Below are 12,487 nucleotides of genomic sequence, written 5' to 3'. Positions count from 1 at the left end.
ATTTATAATAATGTGCTTAAGTTTAAAACAAGATACAAGAAAGAAGCCTAATAAACATTCGAAATAATCATGGAATAATAATGAAAAATGTAACTATTACTAACTTTAATATTTTTATCAAATTGATATCCAGCAGCTGCATGTTCTGCCACTTCTGCAATTCGCTGAGAAAGGGAAAAAAATCCACATAAGGCACAAAATATGAATACATACATTTTAGGTTTAATTTTTTTTCTGCGAGAAATAAAAGAACAGTAGAACCCGAATTATTCCAGACATTTCTTGACTTGCTACCAAACCTACTTGTAAAGTTTGCTAAAAACTCAACCATTATTTTTTGCTATATTCTGATTTCCAACTCATAAATTACTGGCTATGATTCTTAAATCAAATGAATACAAATCACAATGAGTAATTTTTAAACTTCTCATATAGGAGTTCCAATGCTTAATCAGTGATCATTATTCACATAAATTACAATGTTCAAATCATTTAACATGTACGATTTATAAAGTATAAAAATATGAATGGTGATTTAGTATTAAAAAGCAATATTTAATTATACATTTGACTCTTTTTATTATTAGCTTCAGGTATAGCACCTTCATAATAAATCAGTGTTTGTGCACTTAGTAAAATGTTATAAACTACAAATCAATCGGCGATTTTGATAATCAAGGTTCTGCTGCATCAATTGGAAAGGTTTACATAGAAAAGTGGAATGATGTAGAGCAATAATAAATATTATGTTAGAAAATTATAAACTTGTAAATTTCTCATAAAACTTCTAAGCTATTTAAAATAGACAATTTAATATTGTACTAATTTATTATAAATAGAACTTTCTTTTCCATTTAATTAAAATTAGGCACACAATATCTTTTCAGGATTGATAGCATTATAATAGCTCACTTTTTTCCCCTTGTAAGTGTTTAATTTTGATAAAAAAGTAAAATACTCAAAATTTTACACAAATTTATTCTTAATGATCTAAGTACTACATATTAAGTACAAGTGAAAAATAATTGTAATTCTGTAAACACAAATAAATAAAACAAAATCAGTGGTCGGAAAAACCTAAATTTTTTTGTAGTTGACTAGAATTATTTTTATTTATAGAGTGACTACTAGCTATGTTTGAAATGTAGTCACTATTTCAGGCAATGCTAGAGAACTTAATTTTCACCTATATTTATGATGGTTTAAAAAACTAAATTGAACTTACAAGAAAGAATATAACATCAGATCCCTTGACTGTTATCAACTTTTTAAAAGTCAACAACTTGATGAAATTCAGAAAAGGATTAGAGACAACAATGAAATACATAACACTGAACAATGAAGTTCTATGAAAATTCATAGAGTAAAATATGTTCCCTTCAATTGCATTAACATGCACATATTCTTTAAGTATTTCACTATTCCCAAAATTTTTTTTTAAAATTTTTTACAAAATGTAGCCATATTTATATTAACTTGCTATTTGCAAATACAGATTTCCATAACATACAATCCCACTGATGCAAGGTCAAAACCAATTTTTCAGACACAAGTAGGCTTGCTATCACAGTTGCTTCAAAAGTTCAGATGATGTAGGTATAGAAATTAATGATTATTTAATTTTTTGGAACAGAAATAAATTTCAATAATTATATTTTTTCTAATTATCTTTTTTAATAAAAAAGGAAATCCATCTAAATTTATAAAAAAGGTAAGAAATTAAGTATTCCTTTAAACTTTTTCCCATTAAGAGCATAAAATATGATGATAAAAATTCGACATTATCATAAGTAAAAGTTCAGCCCTGTTTGTAGTCAAATATAGCTTTGGTAATAAAGGAAAGGAGTGCTATAAAATATATTAAATAGTTACTTCAACAGCTAGTTTTTTCCAAGATAAGACATTCTGAACGTCCACTCGCATTTCTTCAATCATTTTTGTAGCATCTACCCATTCTACTGTAGCACCTAAGTCATTAAATTTCTGAAAATGAAAGAATGAATATTTAAATAACACAAAAAGATATGTATTGTAAAACTTAACAATCTGAGCTTTTAATAACTAGTCCTTTTTTTTTAAAAAAAAAATAAAATCTTTTTTTCTTTTGCTATTCAATGGAAAAGAACAGCATCACAGAAATATTTTTGAACAATTTTGCCTTATTTAACTCTTAGAGGATTTAGTAATTATTAGAGACACTTAATAAGAACAGCCTATAGTACATACTTTTGGTATTCTAATCAAAAGTAAGAAAATGCATACACATTATAGGTCTCAAATTTATATTTAAGCAAAGAAAAAAAAAAGTATTACCAAAATTTGATAAATCATTATTAATGAAGAATGGATTAAAAACATATAAAACAGTTTGATTACTAGATGAAAAAAGTTCTGGTAATTGCTTTAAATTCATCCATGTTTGAATTTACAGTTTTCTCTTACCAGCAGGTTTTGATGTTTTTGTTTCCTTAACAGTGATTCATAAGATTGTTACATTTTTCTCAGATTAAACATTAACTCATACTTTTTAATTTTTTAAAACGATTTCAAAAAAATACAGTTACGACATAAATTACACAATCTTGATGTTTAATAAATCGGGTTGAAAATAATAATTTTTTTTTCTGGTACAGGTAAATATATAAAGAAGTTTAAAATTTATGCACGAAAAGTCTTGGTTAGCACTAGGCACGACTAATTAATAATATGCTTTCCAGGTGAGGAGTATAATTAATATCATTGGAGTCAAACTTTGAATGTCCCTACAGATAAAATTGCGCAGATTTTATAGAATATATATATTTTTATAACTTTTAACTATAGAAATTCTTAATCGTAAACATAAAAAATGAATGCATCTTCAAAATTACATTTTATGTCTGATTTATAACTTAGTTAACATTAATTATTTAGCATTGACACACAAATAAAAAAAATACAGGATCACTAGATCACACTCTTATAATGTTCTTTTTTTGCTAACTGTTTACAAAATACTCCGAACATTTTCATAAATGCTTTTAGTATTATTCTTAGTAAGTACTATTACTTTTGTTCATACTATATCTATCTGAAGCAATTTCAAAGTTTGATCTATCTAAAGCAATTCATCTATCTAACAAATAAAAACAAATTTCGAATACAAATTTATACAAATGTTTATTACTGTTGAGTAAGTATTGATGATGGAAATTTTCCGGTTGCCTACTTCTGTGCTATTCTAGATACATTTTTATTATTGATTTACCAAGTGGCAAAGCAAAGGTAGCGCTTAACTACAGGGCCGTCCAGATACTTTTCCCTAAACTGTTATTGTTTTTGGGTAAGTCATCCAACCGGTTCTAGATTGCAAAGGTATCACAGTGTACGAATATTCATTCTGTAGTCGGTCCCGCAGTGGACTGATCGTTAAGACACGGTTCCCAGCAGATCACCAAAGTCAAGCATCACTGGCTGCGGTCAGTGTGCGGATGGGTGACCCACTTGGATTAGTCTGCGTAGGGACCGAGAGTGTGCGGTATTGGTCCTCGTTAAACTGTGCTACCGTAAAGTGTTCGACTTTGCGTGTAGGTTGTTGGGCTACCGAAGCGGGGGTGCCATCCTCTCTGCAGAGGATCAAACTTGTGATGGCATGTCTTCGGATCATCCTCAAGGATGTTTCCCAGACCGTCGCCAATAGCCCATTGTGCAGCTCTAGTGCGACGTAAATTAACTACAACAACAACAACANGAGAATGAATATTTAAATAACACAAAAGGATGTATTGCAAAACTTAACAATCTGAACATTTAATATTGTTTTTTTTTTTAAAAATAAAATATTTTTTTCCTTTGCTATTTAATAGAAAAGAACAGCACCACAAAAATATTTTTGAACAATTTTGCCTCATATAAGTCTTAGAGGATTTAGTAATTATTAGAGACCCTTAATAAGCACAGCCTATAGCAGGGATGGCGAACCAGTGGCACGCGTGCCACTTATGGCACGCGACGCAATATTTTGGGCACGCCACCGATCATAGAGTTTACTATGAAGCATAGTAACAATTCAATTAAAATTCACAAAAAAAAGAACAATTAATGCCAAAAAAGCAATTAATAACCACAAAAAAACAAGCGAACAATAAATAACTAGCAAAAAAAGTTAACAGTTCTGCTTAAACTTAACATCTTATAACCCTAATAGAAGTTATTTGTCATCTAATCTGCAACAACAGAAGTCACACTGATGTTACTTTAAGTTGAATTACGCGTATAACTGAGACATTGCAAAAGTTGAGAATTGCATTTTTTCGTAAGTAAATAAAGAGTTTTGAGTTGATAAAATTTAGTATTATTATTTACCCAATAATCACGAAGTCAAAACTATTTGTCGGCACGTCTATGACCTCATTGCAATATAGTTTAGAAAAAATGGCACGTTGGTGAATGAAGGTTCGCCACCCCTGGCCTATAGTATATACTTTTGGAATCCTAATCAAAAGTAAGAAAATGCATACACATTATGGATCTCAAATTTATATCAGTGTTTTCACTACAGCTCGAGAATGTGAGAATCTCGCATTAAAAAATTATTAATGCGAGAAGTTAGCACACTTGATTAATAAATTTTAAAACGCGCGAATCTCCCGAATTTTGGCAAAAAATTAGTCTTCCGCCATTTTGACATGAAAACAGCTACGACAAGTGTTGAGAAAAAAAAAATGAGTCCTTTTTTAATAAGTTATTTAAAGTTAGCTCTAATTTTAGTTGTAATAAAAAATGTAAAAAAAAAAATGAGACCTTTATAATAAGTTATTTAATGTAAGCTCTAATTTTAGCTGTTAATGAATTACCAAACTCCCTCATCGACAATTTACAGCAATTTGCAGCATCGACAATTTACAGCTGAAAACTATGCTGGAAGACCTAACAAGAAGTATGAACATGGAAATAACTTCAATGAACTTCACTGTTCTATAACAGAAATAATTGAAAAGCCTATGCTGGCAGATGTAGAGGATAGGAAAGTGTGTGCACAATGCTAAAAATTTAATTAGTGATTCCGAATAGTTCAGCATCTGTTGCAACGTCATATAGCACCCAAAACTGAACTAAAACAAAATATCGTAACAGATTGACTGATGAGCATATGAGCAACCTAATGAGAATAGCTGATAAAAAAGTAGACATAGAATATTTTCCATATGATGATGCAGCAAAAATATTCAATGGTTTAGAAATTAGAAGATGTTAAAATTGTATTATAATTAAAGAAATATTTTTTCTCCAAGTCTATTCGTGTTTTTTAGTTTTTAGAAATCTCACTTAACTTTTTGAAATCTCACTCAGTTTTTGAGAAAGGATGAGAAATTTTCTTCCATTTTTTTTTTTTTTCTGTAATGAAAACACTGTTTATATTTAAGCAAAGGACAAAAAAATATTATTTAATTTGATAAATCACTATTAATGAAGAATGGCATATAACACAGTTTGATTACTAGATGAAAAAATTTCTGGTAATTGCTTTAAATTCATCCATGTTTAAACTTTACAGTTTTCTCTTGCAAGCAGGTTTCGATGTTTTTATTTCCTTAACAGTGATTCATAAGAGTTATATTTTTCTCAGATTAAATATTAACTCATACTTTTTAATTTTTTAAAACGATTTAAAAAAAATATAGTTAAGACATAAATTACAGAATCTTGATGTTTAATAAATTGGGTTGAAAATAATATTTTTTTTCTGGTATAGGTAAATATTTAAGGAAGTTTAAAATTTATGCACAAAACGTCTTGGTTTGCACAAGGCATGGCAATTTAAGAATATGTTTTCTAGGTGAAGAGTATAATTAATATCATTGAAGACAAACTTTGAATGTCCCAACAGATAAAATTGTGCAGATTTTATAGAATATATATTTTTTTATAACTTTCAACTATAGAAATTCTTCATCGTAACCATAAAAAATGAATGCATCTTCAAAAATACATTTTATGTCTGATTTATAACTTAGTTAGCATTAATTATTTAGCATTGACACAAAAATAAAAAATTAGCAGGACCACTAGATCACAGTCTTATAATGTTTTTTTTTTTTGCTCAGAACATTTTCATAAATGCTCTTAGTATTATCCTTAGTAAGTATTATTACTTTTGTTCATACTATATCTATCTGAAGCAATTTCAAAGTTTGATCTATCTGAAGCAATTCAAATGAGAACAAATAAATACAAATTTATACAAATGTTTATTGAGTATTGAGTATAGTTAAGTGCTGCGAGCTCTCTGCTTATCGCTTATAGCTCTGCGTTTTGTAACAAATGTTTATTTTGAGTAAGTATTGATGATGGAAATTTTCCGGTTGCTTACTTCTGTGCTATTTTAGATTTATTTTATTGTTGGTTTACCAAGTTGCAAAGCAAAGGTGGCGCTTGAGTAACTACAGGGCCGTCCCGATACTCATCCCACCGGTTCTAGACTGCAACGGTATCACAGTGTACGAATATTCATTCTGTAGTCGAATCAAATCATTAGCAATAATTTCATTATTTAAATCAGTTTGATCACAAATACTATTAGATCATTCACATTGAGTAGCAGCATTAGTTAAGTGGTGGTTATTATTTCCGATCTATTTTTATGTTTAAGCTTATAAAAAAAAATGCTTTTTGTATAGTTATTAACTTTTACTGTTTACAATATAACTTGCTCTACTGACTAATTTCAATAATAAAACTTCCTAGAATATCAAGTAATACATATGTAATATAAAATAAAAATGTATATAATGCAATATAAATTAAAGATATATATAATGATATATAAAATACAAAGCAAACGAAAATTTTTTAAAAGGAATTTTTTTAAAAAATTTACCAGCAACCCATCTCAGTTTTCAAATACAAAATTTTTAAATCTTGATAATGAAAATAAAATAATTAGATTGGACGTCGTGCAAAATGCTTCAACTGGCTTACAAAACGGCAAAATTAAATTTAACGAGTGTTGTTTATACAGTAAAAATAAGGATGAAAAAAAAAAGAAAACTTAAGAGTGAATAACTTACTTCATAATTGCAAAAAATTAATGCCAATTTAGAAAATGAGCGAATTTGCCTAATTGAGTTTACCATTTTAATTGGTGTGCAGCATTCGACATAATTTGAAGTAAATGGAAAATATTAGCTGGAGGCAGATTAATAAATTGACATGAACTGGATGAAAGTTTTCTTCCTTTTTCTGAAGCACATATGTATGAAATTTTTTTTTGTTTATTGTCCGGAAGTATTAACATAAAATCTACAGATTGTATTTAATTGTTCATTTACTAATAATTATGATACTTTGGTATATAATCCTGATTTATAATTTTCGCTGAGTTAAATGATTATTCTGTTATGTTTTGAAATAAAGTAGGGACAAAAAAGATTGATATTTTAAATCCATTTTTATAGGGATTATTATTTAATTGTAAAAAGAAACCCTCAAGGAAATGGTGGTATTTTGTGGCCTCGAACTCATACATATTATTAATTTTGGGACCATTTAAATGGTTTTGGAGTTATTCCCCCCCGAAAGGTTTTTATGCTGCATAAAAGAAAGAGAAAGATTGCCGTTAATGTAACGTCTTTTTGATAAACCCTTCGTTCCTTAAAATATGTGGAAGGGTAATTGCAATGTAGCAAATATGACTCCAAGTTTATAGTCAGGAGAGTGTTCAAAAGTTTGGGACACCGAATTGTTAATATCACTTTCTGTGTAAATGTCTGGAGTTACACAAATGTTAAGTACTTGTAACTAATCATATGATTATGATTATGTCTAATCACGTGGTTGTGCATGGCGTGTTAACGTAACATCTTGAGGGCATGTTTTTATTATCATGTTGAATCAACGTTTTGGATCAGATTTAGTAGGATATCTGCTAGCGATGTCACGTGTGTTTCACACTATGCATGCTGACCCATGGAGGACGTTACTTGCTAGAATCCAATTTTCAAATTTGTTCACATACCATCTTCCAGATAAGTTTTAATGAAATTGGCAGACTTGACAAATTTTGATGAAATTTGGCATGAGCATAGGTTAAAATGATACAAAAAAATAAATAAATTATATAAACAGTTATAATACACAATCATGATTGCGTGCAACATTTGTGGCGTCGTTTCGCACCACGATAAAATCAACCATCGATATTGGCATGTTGTTATCACGTCCAGGTCACCATTGAAGGGATTTAATCTTAGACTCTGTCAACCTTCATCTATCAAAAGGTACCTCTGGTGGAATCGAGTTAACATGTCTTATATACTAGTGAATTGGTATTTAATATTTGTAGTGGTAGTTAAGCTACATTCACTATATGTCATAAGATATGGAATAATGCTTACATAATTAAACAAGAAATTGGTTAATATGGGGGATATGGCCCTTATTGTACAGGCTAATAAAGTGATTTCATAGTAGAATTAAAATGGTTTAAGAATCTTGAGCCCAATAGTTCATCAAAGCTGTTTTCAAGCTATGAATGACGATGGGAGGAAAGTTGCGAATTCCAAGAGCTTTAAGACCTCATTCATATAACCTACATGAATGAAAGTGCCCCTGTCGAATTCAAGTGGGCCATTTACATGATGTCTGCCTCGATCACGAAACTTCCGCTAAGATGATGATTGGTTTCTAAATTTTTTTTTTAAGCAGCTATGGGATTCCAACATATCTCTTAAAGAATGAATAATTTAAACCAGGAACTTGCTATCTGCCAAGTAATATCTGAGAGAGTAATCAGAGAAGGCATTATGTTGAACTCCCGCTGATCATGAAATAGTGAACTTTAGAGTTGGGATTAAGTCTTGAATCCTTTTGTTTGCTCTTCGAGAGTGCAGCAGTGGCCTTTAATTTATTCTAATACAAGACGATACGAATCCTTATGGAGTTCATCTGGTCTACGATTTTCTTAAAATTGAACACATTCACCGGATGAATTGTTCAGTCAGATCTCCAGACCTCAAATCTATGGAGTCTGAGGACTTTCTGAAAGTGGAAATTAAACTCACATTTCCACTCCGACAACCATTTAGGGCCTGAAAATTTCAAAGCTTATAACAATAAATTATAATTATATTAACAATTGTGACCAACTTTTGTAAAAACATCTATACTGCTTATTTACATTTTTGGAGTTGCAATGTTAAATAATTTCTATCTCTAAGAGTGAGTCATATCGTATATTCACATATTTTTTTTCCTCGTTCGATTCTGCAATAAATAATTCATACCTTCCGATTCGAGACAGTGTTTTACACAATTACGCTTGTAGATTACAACTGTTGAATAGATATTTTATTGCATTACATTAACCTAAGTTCATATCCAATTTTATTAACATCAGTTACATAATTCGTGAGATAATAAACAAAATATTGAAATTATTTTATTCTATTGTATTTTAGAGAAAGAAAATTTAGTTGCACACAATTATAAAACCAGTTGATCTTAAGAAAATTCAATGTAAAACAAAATTTTCATAATAATTTAATATTTAATTTATAATGGTCGAATTTTTTTTTAAAAAATAGTATGGTACATAAATGTTTATATTATTTTAAACTACGTATCTATAACCAACATTAAGTTTTTAAGTTGAGAATTATAAAGAAAAGCAATTTTAATACTTATCCATAATGGGAACTAACCCATAAGTATTAAAAAAAAGAAAGAAAAAAGAAACGGCGTTGTAGCAGATAACTTAAAAGAAGGCACTAGCCTACACTGGGCTGTGTGGCCAGCTATATTAATGATGAAATGAGCATGTCAAATATAGTTGAAATTAGTTTCTATGGAACAAAGTGTTTTGCATGCTTTGCAAACTAGTTATGGTGCATCTTTAAAAGATGTAAGGAAATTCATTGTCGATTTGAAATAATCGTAAGACCTACAGGAAGGTAATTTCAAAATATATTGTACTAAATATAAAAGAAAAATTATAGGCCTATTTTATGTACCCTATTTTCTCATAAAAAATATATTTGATCAAAGAATTTCCAGTGCTCTTAAGAAAAATTGATCGAATGTTTTTTGAAAAAATGAGAGAGTCACCGTAAAAAACTGAAGAAAAAAAATGATTGAAAAAAAAAAAAAAAAAAAAAAACTGATTGAAACATGATCATCACTAAATCATTTTTCCGAATANAAAAAATTCTAATAGTGCTTTACGAAGATAACTTTTAAAATAACTGTATAGAAAATAGAAAGGATGAAAAATAATGTTTTTTTTCTCGCTTATTAAAGAAGGACCACCATCTTCTATCCCAAAATATGTAGAAGTTAATGGATCCAAAGTTATTAATAAACTCAGCTAGAAGTGACTGTGAAGGTTTTATTTTTTTATTTTTTTTGTTTTAAAATTAAGTCCATTAGCGAGCAAAAAGATAATAGGATTTTAATACCGAAAGAGAGGGATCATTAAATCTGTATCTCATAAAAATTGCTAACGCTTGAACTTTTTTCATTCCTTCTTTTAAAATTTTTGTTTTAACTCCGGATATTCATGGGAATTTTTTTTCTTCCAAAGACACTACGTTCAAACCCATCAAAAATCACTTACTAAATGTGAGTTATGAATGATACAAGGTTGATTGAGCTTACAAAAGCACAATTGCTTTCTGAATTAAAGATTTTTATCGAACGTAGTCTTAATAAATGAATGACATTCAAGACAAAGGAAGATAAAATCATTACTAAAATTCAAATAGTGAAGAATAATGTAATAAAATAGAGTTTAATGGTTTCGCTTATCGATCTAAAAATTTGCATGAAATCCCGTTAATTCTTTTCGCCTGAGAAAAAGCCCTATAAAAATTGGCCATTTTAACATTATTGTACAAACAAGGTGTTCGGTAACCACCACTCTCATTATATAGTTTTCGAATCATTGTCAAAAATGAAGCAATAAAGACCTTCAGGTTTTCAAATTAATATTTCTAATGCCATGGAAACTGATTATTTACATTAGGTTTATTTAGTAAACGAAATTATTAAACATTATATTAAGTAGGCGAAAGCATCACTGGCAGTGATCAGTGAGCGGATGGATGACCACTTTGATCAAACTGCGAAGGAACAGAGGGTGCGCAGTATTGGTCCTCGTTAAATTGATCTACTTTTAAGAGCTTGACACTTCATGCGCTGGTCATCGGGCTATCGACAGGTTCATAGGATCATCCCTCAGCTGAGGATTAAAATAGTGATGGCAATGGTCTTCGGATTATCCTCAGGGGTGCTTCCAAGACAGTGGCCAAAGGCCCACTGTGCAGCTCTAATGCGAAGCTAATAAAGTACTACTACGTGCTAAATTATGACTTAGTACTCAACAACGAATGATCGTCATAGAAGTATTAAGTTACTCGCTCTATTATCAAACATTTGAAGCAATTTTATTTATCAGATACAAAACATACTGAAGAGTCGAGGAAGGAGTCTCTGACTGTGTCAGAGATAAAAAATTAGGACAATTTAGAAAATTGTTTTATTTCTGGTAAATTTTATAAGTAATCAATAAAATTTCAAATACCAAATTTAATTTTTTTATTTATTTCCAATGAGCTGCACAATCAGTCTTGCAGATGAGCAGACCTAGTGCGTTCTCCAGAGGAGGTATCCACTCTTTCAGGACCACCACAATGGGTGAGATACCGTTGGTCATGTTAATTTGGACGTCTAGTTTCTGCCACACTAGATGGCAGCACCGAGACTCTATTTGGATGCTAAAGTGCACTAGGAATTTAATTTTGCCGGAAATGCCAAGAGCTAATAAGTCACTCCAGGGATCTTTTACATGCCGCATAATCAAACGACATGGATGCTGAGGATTTTCTGCATCCCGAAAACCCGGTGTCAGGGCCGGGGATCGAACCCGCAGACTAAATTTAAAACTTAAATTTAAAAGTGTAATTGAATAAATTATTCAAGAATAAAAGTTTCGTATTAAACATGCAATAATGTTTTCACTTACATTAGTAATTTTTTGTAGACATGTTGCTTGTATACTGCCACCTACTATGGACTTTCCAAACCTCAAAGCCCAGTTGTTCACTCTGAAAAATAAATAAAAGCATTCATTATTATTTTTTTTAAATACACACTTATTTATTTATTTATTTATAATTTTTGGAGCTTTATTATTATTGTTAGGAACACAAACTTCAGTTATCGAAAGTCATATTAACATCTGTCCATATTAACCTTAATCCTAAGTCCTATATTAAGTCCATATTATTCAGTCCATATTAACATCTATGAAGAATGTTTTATTCCCGTTTTTCAAAAAAATGACGACTGGATTACCATCTGTGGAATTTCGAAGATTATTTAAAGTTTTGACAAGTCAACAAAATGGAAAAGCGGTCCTCCCCGAAAATTATTACGCATCGAAAATGGGCCAAGCTGTGGAAAAACAGTTCCAGTCGACGCTTAAAATTCGTTTTTACTTAGAATCAGCTTT

The 12,487-nt window shown here is 29.9% G+C and overlaps 1 protein-coding gene across 1 annotated transcript in view; it reads right to left on the bottom strand.

Annotated features, from left to right (window-relative positions):
• The window catches only part of LOC122271814 (voltage-dependent calcium channel subunit alpha-2/delta-3), a 443,634-nt gene that overhangs the window by 84,320 nt on the left and 346,827 nt on the right, over positions 1-12,487 (bottom strand). Inside the window, 3 exon segments of the mRNA XM_071183718.1 lie at positions 105-164; positions 1,873-1,983; positions 11,999-12,080. Coding sequence (XP_071039819.1) covers positions 105-164; positions 1,873-1,983; positions 11,999-12,080 — 253 coding nt within the window.

Source organism: Parasteatoda tepidariorum, chromosome 7 (assembly GCF_043381705.1).
Source record: "Parasteatoda tepidariorum isolate YZ-2023 chromosome 7, CAS_Ptep_4.0, whole genome shotgun sequence".
Taxonomy (NCBI): Eukaryota; Metazoa; Arthropoda; class Arachnida; order Araneae; family Theridiidae; genus Parasteatoda; species Parasteatoda tepidariorum.
Note: the sequence above shows the minus strand (reverse complement) of the source record. Positions and strands in the feature narration are given on the sequence as shown.